This window comes from Mirounga leonina, unplaced genomic scaffold (genome assembly GCF_011800145.1).
Source record: "Mirounga leonina isolate KUSES-001 unplaced genomic scaffold, KU_Mleo_1.0 Mir_234, whole genome shotgun sequence".
NCBI lineage: Eukaryota > Metazoa > Chordata > Mammalia > Carnivora > Phocidae > Mirounga > Mirounga leonina.
Genome location: NW_023270620.1, coordinates 802,630 through 821,040, shown reverse-complemented (window position 1 = coordinate 821,040; position 18,411 = coordinate 802,630). Strand labels below are relative to the sequence as shown.

At 35.6% G+C, this 18,411-nt stretch overlaps 1 protein-coding gene and 1 non-coding gene across 3 annotated transcripts in view; one reads left to right on the top strand and one right to left on the bottom strand.

Annotated features, from left to right (window-relative positions):
- The window catches only part of PRDM5 (PR/SET domain 5), a 196,796-nt gene that overhangs the window by 103,526 nt on the left and 74,859 nt on the right, over positions 1-18,411 (bottom strand). For both annotated transcript variants that reach the window (XM_035029313.1, XM_035029314.1), the window contains exons 4-9: positions 13,669-13,843; positions 11,180-11,354; positions 9,894-9,986; positions 9,507-9,628; positions 5,716-5,795; positions 1,186-1,270 (exon numbers count right to left, since the gene is read on the bottom strand). In XM_035029313.1, the coding sequence (XP_034885204.1) occupies positions 1,186-1,270; positions 5,716-5,795; positions 9,507-9,628; positions 9,894-9,986; positions 11,180-11,354; positions 13,669-13,843 (730 nt within the window). The remainder of the gene's footprint in view (positions 1-1,185; positions 1,271-5,715; positions 5,796-9,506; positions 9,629-9,893; positions 9,987-11,179; positions 11,355-13,668; positions 13,844-18,411) is intronic.
- LOC118026450 lies at positions 4,356-4,459 on the top strand. Its single transcript, XR_004683588.1, has one exon. It is a non-coding gene; the product is annotated as a U6 spliceosomal RNA (small nuclear RNA).

The following is an 18,411-nucleotide window of genomic DNA, read 5'->3' as shown; positions in this document are numbered from 1 at the left end:
ATAGCCTTACCTTATATTACTTCTTATGGATAAGTCAACTAAAACATGATTGAAACAACTGAGAAAAAAATCTACTTTCCAATCCATTTCTGTTAGATACGTGAGCCTATTCACAAAAGAAATGTAAGCTAGTTCTTTTATAGACCTATACTGTAAACTACGTGTATAAAGCAGCTTAGATGTAAGGATGAAATTTAAATTCAAGGAAAAAGTCCTACTTCCAGATGAAAAATCTGCTGATAGGTGTGAGTTTAAACCAGGGTCACAACCCCGAATGCCAAGAGTGGCCTGACAGTGATAAAAGTAAATGACAGACCTGCCTCCTACTCGAACAAGTGGACCCCATATGGGCACAGCTTCAATTCTCAGCAGAAACAACACACCTAGGTTATTGTATAAAATCCATATTTATGCAATGTTCATGTAATGTTGACCACTAGATTTAAAAAATACTGCTTGTTTCAAACAAAGCATATCTGAACAGTCCACCAGTGTTTGATCTCCTATTTCCATTTGTCAAAATATCTATATCTGTCGCCAAGCAAAGTGGATATTCAAAAACATTCTGACTTCAGTGGCCTCCAATGATAGATGTTCTAAACTCTAGAAGGAGACTTCATAAAGCAAAATTTATTCTCAGACCTTATTTTTGAAAAATCTGTTTAACAGCCGTATTACTCAAACTTGCCTAAAATGAAACTACGGCTTTAAAAACTTGTATTCTCAAAATGTATTTATAAATTTCTCACTAATATTTATTAGTACCTTAGTTAGAATGTGAAAGTATCTAGAAAGGTAGAAATTCTAATTGCTGAATCCCTCCTAAAAGTCAGACATTATTATGCTAGCACAATACATAATGATCTCATTTAAACTTCACAGCAATTTTGAAAGGTAAGATACCTTTTCACAGATAAAGAACAGAATCTAAGGCTCAAAGAGGAGTAGATTACAAGTTAAATGGTGACTCTGAAGATCTTTGATATCATTTAGTCCAATCACCTTGGCTTTATAAATAAACAGGTCTAGAGAGGCTAAGTAACTTGTTCAAAATCACATGACTAATTAATGGCCAAACTAGAACTAAGAGCCAGGCTTCCTGATTACTACTCTCAGAGCTCCTAAAAATGACAAAGTGCATCTTTCATAGTGATTTCAATATAAATGGAAAAATATATACTTTACCTGAGTGAGTGATCATGTGACGTTTTAGCTGGTTAGCTGAAATAAATTTCTTCATACATTCTTGACAATCAAATATCTCATGAATCTGCAAAGGTTAAGTGGACAGTTAAGTCAACTGTCAAAGCCAAATAAATTAGAGCAAAAGTAAAAGTATAAACATGTAGAGAGCTGCTACTGCAATATCTATGTATTCAGTCCTAATTTGTTCACACTGTCTTATATAAATTGAAAATGCAGTGAACATGTTACCTAGTAAAATCTTATCATTAAAAGAAAACACAAGATTGGAAGGATGCCTGGGTGGCTCAGTCGGTTAAGCGGCTGCCTTTGGCTCAGGTCATGATCCCAGGGTCCTGGGATGGAGCCTCACGTCAGGCTCCCTGCTCAGCGGGGAGTCTGCTTCCTCCTCTCACTCTCCCTCCCCACTCTAGCTCTCTCTCTCAAACAAATAAATAAAATTTAAAAAGGAAAGAAAATACAAGATTGCAGCACAGTATTTAAATATGTGATACAGCTGACTATTTAGGGAATATTAAATTTCTACACTCTGTAAAAAGTTATACCTAATTTACATTAATTCTTTGTTACGCACAAATTTAGATTTGAAAATATGTAATCTATAGGTAATAAGATCTCCTTTACAGTAGTCAAACTATTTTAAATTTAAATGTATATACTACAGAACAAAGCATTAATTACCATGAAAGGCAAGAAGATGTATGATTCTGAAAAACATTTAGCTCACAGTGAAATTCTTACATGATAGGAAGATCACAACAAAAAGAAAAGCTCAAAAACCGTAAGAAGAAGAGGAGGAGCATAACCTTAGCAAACAACTGGCTAAATAATGATTACAACTAGATATTAAGTTTAGCTCTTTCCCTTCCAGACACTAACTCAAAGAAATTGAATAGGTGGTATGAAAAGTAGAAGTCCAGTTTATGATCAGAAACAATGCACAAAGTTCTAAGAGGAATGTACTACAAGAAGGCTTATATTAGAAATGTTGATCAACCCAATAAACAAGAGCATCACGTTGTTTTGCCAAAGATTCAAAAATGGTGAAGTTAGGTTTTGGTTTCAACCTCGTGAAAGGTAGAGCTCACAATACTAAACACCAGACAAGCAAAGGCCCTCCCTTGGAAAGCCAGATACTATGCTTATCCTTGCAGAATAACTAGGGCCACTGCAGAGAGAAGTCAAGGCAGAGGACCATGAACTGGTACAGCAGTGAGTAAAGAGGGGCTTGGGTTGTATTCTGGTGAACGGCTCCCTTGATCTAAGTGGCCATAGAAGAACTCAAGACCGAGAGAGTGAAAAGCGGGAAAGGCAGGGAAACAAAAGCTAGGAAAGTTAACAGATCCCAGGTCTGCAGTCTGTGCCTTAATTCTATGCCCAACCCCATGGCAGGTCTGAGGCTGCCTAGCCACCTTCTGCTTCTGTCAGACCTGATTCTGTCAGACCCTGATGAGTAAACTCCTCTGAGAAAAGCAGAGAAAAGGTAGATAAACAAGGGAGAAGCAGAATGGTGTCATTCCACTAGAGTCTGACTTACATCTCTGCTTCCATACAGTGCCACCTCATCTCAATCAGTGAATACATGGAGTCCAAAGAGTTCTATGACTCCTCAGAAAACAAGGGGGGAGTCTGCACAAGTACTCAGAAAGCAAGTAGTACGCAGTACAGAAGAAAAACTTTCAGCCTGAGCCATTTTAAAGACAGCCTCTTCAATCATCCAAGACCCTCACCGTGGCTTTGGTCGAACAACTATGTTTAAGGAGCAATGATATTATGCGTAATATTTATTTAAAGATAGTATGAAGACATTTATATTCTTAAACTCTGTGTTTCTGTAATATATGCCTTTTATAATAACAATATGTTTTATACTAACAATATACCCTTAAAAAGATGATATGCCTTCTGAACCATACATAAATGAAAACATATTTAGTTTATTTTAATTTTAATATGAAATTTATATTAACATATTAAATTTCTAAAATTATTCAACCAAATATAAAACGTTAACTGTTAAAAAAACTACTGCAGCATAGTATCTATACTTGTTCACTTAACTCTAGTGGCTCCTGAAACATGAATTATTTTTGAAGGTTCAATTGAATTGATTTTCCATAATTACAAAATAGAATTTTCACTGTACATGAAAGCATTTTTGAGTTGAATACCTTACTTACAGTGGAAAATTCAGGCCCAAGCTATTTTTAAAAATCCGAAAAAAGCATGATAAAACAATCAGATTTCAAATGAAAATGACAGGTAAAACCATTTATCTATGCCTAATGCTAAGTAAAGCACAATTTTCAAAATGTCCAGCTTACTAATTGATATGGAGGGTAATAACTTACAACTTGAAGTCCCTAATTAGATCATTTTCAAGAAGGACCATAATATGTCTTATTGTAACATAGGATAGTATATAGTAATGTAAGATACCACTCTAGACTGTAATGTAATTTGGCATATTCATAAAGCACCCTCTACTGGCAAGGGTAAATACTGCAACCAAACTCTACTAGACATTCAACATATCCAACTAACCGTAAGAATAGAGTCAAAATTGGGAGTCAGTAAAAGCTGCCTATGGATTCAGAAAGGCTAAGTTAGAGGAGCTATGCTATAATGAAGGAAGTGCTGCATTGAGCTAATAGGTTATGAGCATTTTGCAGAGATAACTTCGGTGCTGTGTTCTACCATCACCAGGTAGTATTTAGATCTGCCAAGATATTCCTTCGGGAAAAGGTTCTTATATTATGAAAAATAAATAAATAAATAAATGGAAAATAGAACGTTTTTCAGAAATATGCCCCACAACCAGCTTTCCTGAAACATTTTATTTGGTAAAATGTTTAACTTGGTAAAATACCTTAAACTTCAACTTCTTACGATTTAGAGACCAGAAATACATACAAGTACAAAGATATTTAAAAAACATCTATTCAATTGGATTTAATCTTTCTTTTAATAATTTTTTTTTTATGTTGAGTTAGCCAACATAAAATACATCATTAGTTTTTGACGTAGTGTTCAACGATTCATTTGTTCTGTATAACACCCAGCGCTCATCACAACGTGTGCCCTCCTTAATACCCATCACCCGGTTACAATCTTTTTGTCTCAGACTAGGTTCTTCTTCAGAAGCAATGCCAGTGAAGTGAGCAGTACAAGTACTAAAATTGGAATGATACAGTGAAGATTAGCATGGTCCGTGCACAAGAATTACATACAAATTCTTCAAGTGTTCTATATTTTTTAAACAATCTTATAAGAAAACCATTTGGAAACTAGAAAAAAAAAGTTTCATGGCACTTAGAGGAAAAAATTAAAAGGCATGAATCAGTTCCAAGTCACATGTAATAAAACAGAGAACAGAGACCCAATGTTACATGGAGTGTTAGGGACAGAAGATGACACCCACTGTCCTCACTCTCCGTCCACTGCTTGTTCCACTATTTCTCCCTGAGGATCACAATCACCCAACATATAAAATATAACCTCAGACATCTTTGCCATCTAACTATCTCATGTGTTTGTAGATTAATCCATGGCACGTGGTTAGAGCCACCAGACTGAATATCATATGAATTTTAAAGTCTGTCAGGTTATTTTGGAATATATCAATATACAAATAAAAAGATAAATTAATTTTGTAAACCACAAGAAAAGTAAAATTTTACGTTTACTAGTACCATCTCTTCTCTTGTTCGATATTAAATTACTAAAAGAAAATATTATATGCTCCTAGATATTCTGACAAAACAATATGTGAAATTTAAAAATAATCATTCATCTTTGTTATTACAATATAAGGTGATATTATATAATATGAATTTTTCTAGATTTTGCTATAATAAGAACAAAAATTGAAATTCTACTTTAGTTCTATTCTATTGTAAATTCTATTAACTAGTGCTGCTACTGTTGTTAGGGTTAATAACTACTGAGTATTTTTCAGGTTAAATTTCCACATTAAAATAGTAACAACTTAGTAAGCTTTATGCTTATTACAAAATGTATTAAAATTATTTTCTGTAAATATAATCATTTGTTCCTGCCAACAACACTTTGACATACTTGTACCTTATTTTTAGTTCTTCAAAATAATGGAGCTCTTGTCTTTGTTTTGCCAGACTTAACCATAATATGCATCCATTTTTAATAGCTAAGTGCCACTGCACAGCACATTATAAATACACAAAACTGTTAAGTTTTCATCAAATATATGGTATTTGAGGGTGAGGTGTTGCAGTGAAAGGCTCAGTTAGATGTAACACTTTGCAATGGAGAAATATTTCTACTAATTCTGAGTGATAAACAATTCAAATATGTTTTTGCAAGACCTTACTTTTCTGCATATCAGTCTTGTATTTTAGAATATGTTAGCATATAAATTATCCACAAAGCTCTGTCTGTATACATATAAAAATCAACTAAAAATTTTCATGGCAGACACTATAAATGACTAAAAGATCTTATACTCTGATGAGCATTAATCTTTATCTTACTGACCTTTCTATGTTCCTGCAGGCTTGATGCTGAAGAACACTTTTTATTGCACACTGAACATATGAGCTTTTTCTTAGGATCTCCTAAAATGAAAATAAAATGCCAACATGATTTAAATGAGAGTATTAGGAGGAGCATCAGATACAATGTTTCTAAGTGATATATTTCTAAACACGTATTTCTTAACTTAGAATTCCAAAACTTTCAGTGTTATAGTTATATCCATTAAACTGCATTTTAAACCCTTTCTTTTTAAATTTGAAAAATATTCAGCATGATATACCATTTCTAAATAAATAAAATAGGTCTTTCACCTTTCCATAAGCTAGTGTAAAATTTTTAAAAAGCACACTTACATGAAAAATTTTACTTGAAATTAATCAAATGTGTTTATAAAAAATTAGATTTATTAACTCAAGCTGATTTTGCTACTTGCTTTAAATTTTAACAGAATATTTCATTTAATATTATATATTATTAATATATCATTTTTATATATAAATATATAAGTATTACATAAATATTTAATAACTCATTCTGGGTTTTTTAAGATGGAATTCATAGATTACTCTTTCCATCATGAGATTCCTGCAAAATCTATGAACATATACTTCCTCATATTACTATTAAAAAACAAAAAATCAGGTACAATAAAACATTATATTGACATTCATATTAATATACAAAACAAGCCCAATTTTGTCTTCCTACATAGTTATCATAATAGCTCATTTCGTATTTCAAATTTCAGAGTGGTTATAGAAATGAAGACTCAATAAAACATTTTTCAAATATGATGTAATAATAGCATCATCTGCACTACCATAAATAACTGGAGTGTTTTTTTTTCCAATTTTTAATTAATTAATTTCAAATATACAAAAAGTAAACAAATAATATGAGGAACCACCATGTATCCATCACCTGGCCCCAACAATGACAAATCCATAGCTATTCCTGCCTTAACCTCAACCCCATCTCCTCCATTTATTTATTATTTTGAGAACAATCCAAAACAAGTTAAAAAAAAAGTTTTCCAAAATGATTTTATCATAGGACTGTGTTTATGAAAGAAAAACACTTTTAGAAAAAGAAAAATATGAATTTTTGTCTTATCCTTCAAGTTACTTATTTCATATAATGCACTGCTTTTAGCATGCTGAATATTAGAGCCAAGAAATTTTTTTCTTAGTGATTGACAAGTAATTTGGCTACTGAAGGAGAAAATTCTCCCAAACAAAATAAGTATCTCTGTACATATAGACTGAATACAGGAGGGGCCACTGAGAAAGAATATTCCTTCTTTTCAGCTCCCACTAGCAGGCATTTCCCTCCTTCAATCCATAAACTTTTATTGCTCGATCTTATCCCTCATACCAGCTGCTCCTTGAGACTAGCCCCTAACGTTTCTGAACAGGTAGGTCAGAGCCTGAGGGAAAGAACAGAAAGAAGGGAGACATTCCCAACCACACCTCTTACTTTAGCTTCCTCTTCCTGCCACTGTCCCTCCAGCTGGAATCATAGGCAGTATACCATACCCCCATCCCTACTCTTCAACCTCTCCTCTCCTCCTCATGTCTTCTATTCATCATCCTAGGACTGAAATCCTAGCTCTTCTGAGAAAAAAAAATATATTTTAAAAGGTTATGACAATTTGCCTGAGAGTACAGACAAATGTTATCTCCCATAAATACAAAACCTCTTGGTTTTAGTACCCACAGAATCTAAACAAAAGAAAAAAATGGAAGTGGGTTAAGAAAGTCCAGCCCCTTCACTTTCTCTGTTTCCTCTTGGGTAACTGTGAAGGTCCTTACCACTCTACCAGCTTCCCTAGGCTGAAGGACAACAGCACATACAAAGCCATAACTAGACTTTATACTATTTTAGTTTTGCTATATTCAGTTAAGTTTGATTTTTTACTTTCAGATTCAACTTTCAAAAAATTCTGGAACACATTATTTATGATGGTAGGAGATATATGAGAAATTAATACAGCTGTACTGAATACACAGTCACCTAAGTACTGTGAGTTTCAGGACAATGTGGCTTAAGTATGCTTCCAAGCATTCTACAATCAAGCGTGTGAACACTGCTTTGCTATGCTATTCTGAATGTGGAATACTCTTTCTCCAAATGTGTGTATCTCATAGAAGAAAGGGGAGAAGCAAAAGAGGGGCTATGAATGAGAGACCGATTGTGTACCGATCCCAACAAAAGGTACATATAGTAACCTCTGACTAATATAGTATGCTCCATATTTCGTATGTTTCCACAACATAGAAATATAAAAAAATTCCTCTTATAAATTATTTCCTACAAAGTCAACATGATTTCCAGAATCAGTAATATTACAATATCCAAGGCCAATTACAAGAAGCCTCAAAGAAATTATGCTTATCACACAGCCTGAAGACCACATGCCCAATAACAAGAATGCAAGTTTCCAGAGTTTCAGTATGCATCTGCTTTTTTACTTAGTTCAGCAAAGTTAACTTTAAAAATGACATGAAAGATTTGTTGTAATACATTGCAGACAAAGATGGAGAAAATTAAGAACAGCATTTTAAACATAACAGCTTAAAAAAAAAAAAAACTACGAAGACAGGTCTATCAAAAAGTTATGCTTGCCTTTTGTAAGCATAGGGAAGGCCCAGTATAATGAATTCAGAAAAATGCCATCTTCCCTAAATCAGCCATATATTCTTCAAAAGGAAAAAAAGAAGTTAGAATACTGTAAAGTCCTGTTGATATCATCCTGAAGCTGTATTTTCCAAGGCCATACTTTCTACCACCTAGAGCTTTCATTTAGAGCTCAAACTTAATCTGAGGCCCAGAGATGCCAAGTGGGAGCCAGTAGTCACACTCATATCGCTTCTATATAACTTTAACATTAAAGGAGATACTTTTTGGACAATGAACAAAGAGAGGATATGGCAGCTGAGTAGTGATTATCCTGTTCTCATGCATGTGAGAATAAACAAGACAGGAGAAGAGAAATCCACTTTCCCAATACCCAGAAAGACATCTTTCCACACATTTCCCAGAAGCCAAGGGCAAATGTAAACACATGAGAAAAGTATAGATACAGGCGGCTGTGAGGAGTTCCACGAACATCGGCCTCCTTTAAGGAAAAGACACTGAGGAAGTGAAAAGTTAACTCTGACAATACAGCCATCTGTTCAACTCAGTGCAAGAGATTCAATCCCTAAGCCAAAATACATTTACCATGTGCTAAACAGATACGATCTAAGTGACAGTCAAATGTTGTATTTGTTTTACTGTTTAGCTGGCCATTAGAAGGTATTCAAATAGTATCTGCTCTATTAATCCAAATACATTCAATTCCCATGTCAAAATGCAGTAAGTAATTTTCTCCAATACAGAAGAAATATAAATTTAAAAAATGGAATTTTACTGTAAAAATATTAAGGCACAAGAGCATCATGTAACAGTTTTAAAATATATCTCCGTAAAGAGAAATTTTGTATTTCACCTTTAAATTGTTATTTAAAAATACTAATTCTTAATACACCTGCCTACCAAGCTCCAGGAGGTTCTAGCTTAGGTTTCCAGCTAAGATTACTTTAGACATAGGAAAAACAACAAACACTGCTGAATCAACTTGCAAAAGAAATAGTGTTCGGTGAAAGAAAAAAGTCCACTGTCAGAGCTCCACATCTGTATGAGTCCAATGGAAAAGCAAGCTCTCTCCTCGAGAGCAAGAATTAAAAACAGATCACTGCAGCCCAGGGAGAGGAGGCCCCTTTAGAAACGACCCTGCAGGGACTTCTCACCAGCATGGACGTTTTCCTGGTGTCTTCTGAGGGCATCCCTGCTCTTCAGCCTCTTCCCACAGCTGTCGACCTTGCACACAAACCTGGCATCTCCCCGGCAGGTCTCCTGGTGCTGCTCAAAACTGCAAGACAACCAGGCAAGGGGAAAAGGGAGAAGAGATGGTGAAGCCATACCTAAATAATTCTTACATCGTGGCAAGCTTTTGCAATGCAAGCTCTCTAGCCGAGTTTCTGGGTCGTTTCATGCATTACCTGGGCAGGAAAAAGGAAAGTACTTAAATTCCCACAGCAGCCTTGTGATACTAAGTCACTACAAAGCGTGGAAAGCAGCATGCTAAAAATGACCCACAATTAGATAACAGCCATCTGAGAACTCAGAAACACAACCTCGATGCTGAACTGAAGGAAGAACTGCAAACAGAGCACTGAAAACTTCGTGAAGAAACCTTCAGACTGCTTTTGGCCGTGCACTGAAGAACACTGAGGGGAAATAGAAAAAAAAGAAACAAAAAGAAATAAAAACTGGAAGCATAAGACAAAAACTTAAGAAAATCTCTCTACTTTAAATAAAATCATGTTTGTGATCTCTGTTTTCATTCTGTCTTTTGCCCTTTAAAATTTTTAGTAGTACCTAATTTAACTGTAAGACCCAGCTCAGCAAAAGTATCTTTGGTGTAGATTCAATAAAAGCTGACTAGACTGCAGTTTTAAAGTCTATTCACTAAAAAGTATACAGCCCTTGCTTTTTTTTCAAAAGCCTATAACAGAATTTCTAAATGTTTACTCTCTTGCTATTATAAAAGTTTTTTTTAAGTTTAAGTTTTGAGCAGAAATTTTTCATCTCAAATTTTGTAAGTGAAGTGGATTCATATATATGAAAATTGTCTTAATATAAAATATAGCACGTTTCAGAATTTTACTTTAATGAGTAAAAAATGAAATATTAAGTTTCTTAAAGATTTCTTGCTCATATACAAGGTGACATTCTTAAAATAAAAATATATGTATCTATCTTCTCACTTTTAATAATGAGTGTAAAATATTTAAGTAAAAAGATAACTTTATATGCTTGTTAATATAAAGTCAAATAATAAAGGGTGCAGAGCAATGTGTGGGATCATTTAATTCATCTTAATGTCATATCCTATACCTATTCATCATTAAATTGTTCCTTCTAAATTGTTATGAAATAAACAGTGCTTCTTTTCTAAAATGTCCCTGTTTTCTTTATACTCTCAACTCTCTCCATTTCTTAAACTTTTCTTTTACTGATTTCAGAGGGAATATCAAATGTAGACAACTGAAACTTGATTTGCGACCTCAGAGCACTAACTAAATTATGCATAACTGAATTTCAGCTTAGTAAACCAATGAGCTTGATATTTAATGGCAAGTAATTAAATGGACAGACTTATTAGCATAAACAATGCTCATTTGTTGAAGGTAAATAATCAGAATGTTTCAAAATCAACATATTATACTAAGAAAAGTTAATGACAATGACAACATAGAATGTTTACTATCTTCCTCCCATCCTATCTCTGTCACACACACACACATGCACACACACACACACATGCACACATGCACAAGTTAAAAACTGTAAAACAAATCAAATAGAATAGTTAAAAAAGTGTTAGCTTATAATTTTAGATATTCTTTGCTGTACGCACTGTCTTTGCAAAGCCTGTTTAACTGGGAATTTCTTCCCACAGTTCTTGCACTTAAATTCTTTCTCCTCCGTAGGTTTCTGGTGCAATGTCTGAAGATGCTCAGCAAGAATTTCCTCACTGGTAAAACTCGAGTCACACTGGGGACAAGCATAGTCCTCTTTACGGCCAAGGCAATCTGCACATTTACAAGGAAACAGATTTAGAAGACAAAAATTAAGAGCCAAGAACTGCTCAGTTTTATCTTCATTTTAAAATCAAAATTAATTCTGTTTAATAGTATCAGAAGAGTAAACGCTTATTATCTCTATGAGTATTAATAATGTTGTCCACGAAAAATAATAGGAAGTGTTACTAGAGAGAAATACATTGTCTTTTAATTCCTTTCTCTTGTTTCAGCAAATTAATACAAAATCAAAACCAATTTTTAATTTATCCTATAATGTTCACTTTTCACATCAAAGAGTTATTACAAACGTTGAATGAGAAAGCAAAAGTTTTCCCTGAAATGGGTCATCTTGAGTTCACTGAGTGCACAAAGAGAAAAAAATCCAACCAAGGCAAACTATGTGGAATCACCAAGGGGAATCTCACATATATGTGAAAAAGACCAAGGTCAAAAAAACAGCACTCATTACGGCAGGTGCATTGAGGCTCCATTGCGTCTCTGGCTTAACAGTCCCTATGGATGGTCACAGCTCCACCCAAATTTCTCAAAGTACGCTACCTACATTACAGATTTTTTCTGATTATTAAATAAGATGAAATTTAGAAAATTTAGAAAATATGAAGAAAATAAAAATGACCAATAATCCCATAAGGAAGAGACAACCACTTAATAATATATTCTCAAGTCTGATTTGTCTTTTGTCCATTCACATTTTATGCACAGTCTAAGAATAACTACATTTATGATCATACTTTTTATGCAATTTCATCTGTTGCTCTTTTTTTTTCCATTTAACATTTTCTCTATTAAAAAAAATAAGGGTCCATATTTATTTAACTAAACTCCCCATTGTTTGACATTTGAGTGGATTATTTGTTTCTTTTGTGTTGTGGGTTTGTTATTCAGTGTTTTGGGTTTTTATTGGGGGGGGTTGGTTTTATTAAATAAAAACGGATTTCTAAAGTAAAAATAGCAATAATGTTAATAATGTAAGTACCTGGTACATATGTTTTAAAAATCTATTTAAGTTTCTGTTGATTATTTTTACAAAAGTAAATCTGATCGAAGTGAATTTGATATTTGTTAACTAAAGAAAAATCAGGGTGATAATAGATAAGCAGGAGACTCATTTTTAAGCTAAAATAGTGGACACAATAATAACATGCCTGGGGGGAGTGGGGTGGTGACATTAAAAAAATAAAAAAATAAATACAAAAAGTACATCATAGGGAATGCAGTCAGTAATACTGTAATTCACATAAATAAATAAATACCCCTCAAAAAGAAAACACAGAATAATACAGAAATAATCCCCATCACCCAAAGTCTGAAATGCAAAACAGCAAAATGCATATTTGAAAGATAGAACAGAAAACCTGTCCTCATTTTCCCCTTAAATAATCCAACTAAAATAAAGAAACAGAAGCATAAGCTGGCAATGCTCGGAATGCTTATACTTTCTCAGCCAGTAACGTACAGTTAGAATAGGAAATCCCTATGAGAGACTTTACTACTATGGTGACTAAAGAAGCTAGTGTCACTTCTGAAATGGCTTTGCTAATAAACAAAATGAAAAACTACCCTATAGTAAATTTCAGCCTATTACAAAATGGGAATACTTATAACATCATTCATATTTCTTTCAAACCCCATCAGGAGTAAAACACAACATAACAGAAACAAGTTCCACTAATAATCGATTATTCCCCAGCAGATGGCAAACAAGCGACATCTCCGGATTGCAGGACTGCTCTAAGCAGGTCAGACCTACAGCCAACACACTGTTTTGGGCTACCCAACTGAAACAACCTAACAGTCCTGCAGGCCTCTACAATCAGAACAGAAAGAGATTTCCAGAAGCTCCAGATTCTCTAAGGATCTCTAACAAGAGGGAGGCCCAGCATCCAGCAGCGCCCTCTGGACACCTCTGCACTCGCCCTTCCCCTTGTGCATATGAGAACGTAACGTTTCCAAGAGTTAGTGACTTGCTCGGTTCCAAGACTGACTAGGTGGCAGATCCAGGGCTGGAGTATAAAATTCCTCATCGCTCGCCACCCCACCGTACCAGGGATAGCAGCGCGAGCCAGGAGCCAGGAGCTGGCGCTGACCTTGGCAGTCCTACAGGGTACATCTACCACCCACACCCAGCATTCTCCTCCTGCTGGAAGAAAGGTGGGCTTACAGCTGGATAGCCTCTGACAGTCGTTTTGACCACAACTATTTTGACAACCCCCTATGATAATGCAACTATAATTCACCCGCAGTTCAAACTGTATTTCTCCTACAACTTCCCTTCTCTCAGATCACCAGTTAGAGGCAATACCTTTTCTGCCAGCTGTTGATTGTCCTTTAGAATTTTTAACTCCCCCTTCTTGGACCATTGTCATAATTTGCTGTTCTTCCTCATCGGCCTCCATGTCACTGTCCAGGTAGCCAATCAGCAGCTCTGTATCTGTTTCTATATCTTCAATTGCCAAATAGAAAATGTTTTCTCCTTCCTGAGACAAAATTAAAAAATATGCTGTTGTATGACAAATATATCTCAATGATTTAAAAAATGTTGAACCATTCATTTGTTTCTAATAGTAATGAAGAAATCATTTTAAGATACATTGAGTCCCATGTGCCCATTAAAAGTTACTATTCATTTGTTTGTTTTTTTATAGCTCCCACTGATCTAGATACTGAAAAAGAAAACTGACAATATTCAGTCACCTGGCAAATAAAATACAAATATATATATTACAGATAGTGACCTTTATATATATCAAATGAAAGGCTAGTTATTTATATTTCTAAAAGTGAATTTCACATTGTTAATTTGCCTAATGCAGTAAGACCTTGTGGAGGCCCGTAAATGCAATAAAAAGAAATTTGTTAAGTAATGGTGTCATTTCTGGACCCAGAGAACAGTGTGCTATCAGTGACCTAATTACAATTAATATCAAATCCAAAACTGGAAGAAAAAAAAGCTTTCAAGTTATAACAAAAGTCAAAGGAATAGCAAACGGACCCTAAAAGAATTTCCAAAAACCTGGACCAAAAATAGAAAAAAGACCAGGCACCTGAGAGGTTCAAAGAATTGACTGAATCATCATGTGTACCTAAATTCCACTAAAATGACAGAAGAACAAAGAAGAAAGGAAGTTCCGCTATCAACACATTAAAATTTTTTTTGGAAAATTCTGGAAGATTAGAAATCAGCATTGAAATGATAGATAACTACTGCAGAAGAAATTTCAACCCATTACAGACACAAGAAAAATGTTACAAAGAAGAACCTACTTCCCAAGGAAACCCCAGAGAAACTTCACACTTGGAATGAACTGGTACAAAAAGCCCCTCTGGGCCTTCGGCCAATCACCAGGGAGGCCAGAACTGGGGCTGCTTAGCTCGCTGTCCCCAGGAGAAACACCCAGAATTGCTGTCTTTTACATAGTTGAGGATTTGTTCCGGGAGGGCTCCTAGTTTGGCTGCTGAGGATAAAAAGAAGCAAAGCATAGCCTGAATTTATTGAACCTTGGTGGTAGGCAAGGGGAGGGAAGGACAAGGACAATAAGCTCCACCAAGGAGTGAAATTCAATAAGGGAGAGAACACAGAACAAAGCCTTCTCTCCATTGGCATTATCACCACACTCTTGCTAAGGAGGAAGAGACAGAGGAGGAGGGGGAATAGGTAAGGTGAGTGGGAGAAGGGAGAGGGGAGGAAGAGGGACATGTAACGTATCTATGTGTGCGTGTAGATATGTATACACAAGCAGAACCCTTGTGAAAAGTTGGCAAAATATGCATCAAACTGTTATACAGTTATCGTTTGGGGGCTGGGAGGAAAAGTAGTCTATATTCAATACTGTTTTAGGGTTTTTTGGTTTGTTTTTTACAATGAACAGAATCTTTGTAATTTTTAAAACAATATACATTAGAAAATTCCATGCAAGAGACAGAAATGATGATCATATTTGTCATTTCTGGTCAAGAAAGGCTTTATGCAAAAGTTCAAAGCATTGAACAAATCTAACCATCAGTTACGGTTAATTAAAGGATGTTTCTATAATATTTAGAGCATCCTTGAAAGTTTTTTGAATTTCAAACCTCCAGAAAATATACCAAGTTATTTCTAATTAAGAACACAGTCAACTTCTACACAATTGTTACTCTTTGTGCAACAAAAATAAACAAAACACAACTTAGACACTCAGCAAAGGAGCGGTCTCTTTTTAAATTAACTCAGAAGTGGTATTTTCCAGGGTTTGGAAACCACTTGCCAAGAGTTACCCAAAACAACAAAGGACTCACCTAATGAAGATTTCAGAATACAATCATAAATCTTAGCGCTTATCTGATCAATATCCAAGAAATTTAATTGAAACGTCTTTCCAGAATATTAATCATCAATTTTGTGATGGCCTTCATAGCACCAAGAAAAGATACTAATTTTTAATTTTAAAGCATGATAACATTAACTTAAACTGCAATCATAAGACATAGCATGCCTATTTAGGGACTCCATAATAAAAAAAAAATTAATATACCAGTTAAAACCTCAATTTAATAAAAGTAATAGCATTATAGCCACCAAGGGCCAACTACATGTTTTGTCTGTATGCCAATATATGGTACGAAGAGGAATGTCATTACAGGTATTACTCCAATCTATTTATTTAATAGAAATATATAGATACCTTTCGACATGTAATTCCTACCACTACCCAGACCAAGAGTCTCTTCCTTTCATTTGCTACCACAGTAGTTTTAAGAAGTATCCTCTTAAATTGCTTCCTTCCCTACACTTAACTAATTTAATCAATAACAACTCTTCATTATATTGTTCTCCTTCAAAACTTCCCATTGCCAGAACCTGCCAGATTCCTAATCTCTGGAGCTCTCTTGAGCTCTGGGGGCAATATTCCTCACCTGTAGGCTCACCCCCAGGCCCAATTCTGTGACCTTTGGCAAGAAGGATTTAAAGGGTGGTGACCCAAAGTCCTGGGACTCAGCATCAACTCCCTGTTGTCGTTAGCCTGGCTCTGACTTTCTGTTCCAGCTTTGATGATTGTTCTAATATTTTGATTCTGAAATTTACTTCTTATTATAGCCATCATTTCTGGTCATTGGCTTTGTGGCTTATTCCCCTGAACACAGTTCCCTCCATAAGAAAATCACTCTTTATATTTACATGTTAGGATTTAGCACCTTCCTGGACTCTGCCTGGGGTCTGGGGTCCTGCTTTTGGTTCCTGTTATGGGCTCCTGGTGATTTTCCTGAAAATGCTTGAGCTGGGGGCACCGGGTGGCTCAGACAGTTGAGCATCAGACTCTTGGGTTTCCACTCAGGTCACAATCTGGGGGTCTGGGATTGAGCCCCCAGGTCAGGCTTTGCGCTCAGCATAATCTGCTTGTCCCTTTCCCTCCTCCTCTGCTCCTCTCCCTGCTCATGCTCGCTCTCTCAAATAAATAAATAAAATCTTTAAAAAAATGCTTTGGCTGAAAGAAGGCTGTTCAACATGATGATCTGTTCAAAAGCAAATATTCCTTTTTTTTTTTTTAAGATTTATTTATTTATTTTAGAGGGAGGGAGAGAGAGAGCGCGCAGTAGCACAAGTTGGGGGAGGAGCAGAGGGTGGGGGAGGGGGGATCTTCAAGCAGACTCCTCGCTGAGCTCACAGCCCCACAGGAGCAGGAGCTGCTCTCACAACCTGAGATCATGACATGAGCCGAAACCAAGAGTCCCACACTTTACGAATTGAGCCACCCAGGCGCCCCAAAAGCAAATATTCCTCAGCCAGTGGTTTTCATTGTGTTGGTAATCAGGATACAACATAGAGTCAATGGTTTTACAACTGTTACCCATCTCTGACATTACTGTCCATCATTCTGAATTTGTTGTCTTGTTTCATTTTGCTTTATTTGTATATCATTTTCAGCTAATTATTTCTACTGCAAGGTGTTTGTAGCATCAAAAAGCTGCAGTAGCATAAATACCCAGCAAAAGAAGTTGAAATAAATTAAATGCCTAGCAATTGGTTTTAAAATTTACCAGATGTAATTTTATAAGAAAAAAATATGTCATATATATGTATATATATATATGCATACCAATGTGCCCCACAAAAAAAAGATACCAACAAGCATGTTAACAGAGCTTATTTCTAAGTAGAGGTAATTTTAAGTATTTTGCAGAGTCTTCTTCTGCTAGTTCATACCTTACAATTTTTCTAGAATTAACGGGGGTTATTTTGCAGTAAAATAAAACATAAAAAATAAACAGACCTGGTTCTTGATATCCGGAAGTTGTACCGCATAGTGACTAAACAGCACAGGCTTTGGACTGGCCAGGGTTCAAAGTCTCTTTCTGCGGGTGATTGCCTGTGTAACTGTGCAAACAGCTTAATCTCTCAAACCACCAGTTTCTTCATTTGCAAGATGAAGAAAATAACAGTGCTTATCTCACAGGCTGGTGGTAAGGATTAAAAGTGAGAATATCTTGGGGCGCCTGGGTGGCTCAGTCGTTAAGCGTCTGCCTTCAGCTCAGGTCATGGTCCCGGGGTCCTGGGATTGAGCCCCGCATCGGGCTCCCTGCTCGGCGGGAAGCCTGCTTCTCCCTCTCCCCCTGCTTGTGTTCCCTCTCGCTGTGTCTCTCTCTGTCAAATGAATAAATAAAATCTTAAAAAAAAAAAGAATATATATTTGTGGGGCGCCTGGGTGTCTCGGTTAAGCGTCTGCCTTTGGCTCAAGTCATGATCCCGGGGTCCTGGGATCCAGCCCCACATCGGGCTCCCTACTCTGCGGGAAGACTGCTTCTCCCTCTTCCATTCCCCCCTGCTTGTGTTCCCTCTCTCGCTGTCTCTCTCTCTGTGTCAAAATAAATAAATAAAATCTTTAAAAAAAAAAAAAAGTGAGAATATCTGTAAAATCTGGTAAAGTGACTGGCATATGGTAAGCATTCACGAATGGTAACTACTGCTATTATTATTATTGTTGTTGTTGTTATTATCATGATATAAAACTTGAAAACCAGTGGATAAAATATTCCTTTTTTTCAAAATTTATTTCAACCCAAATGCCAC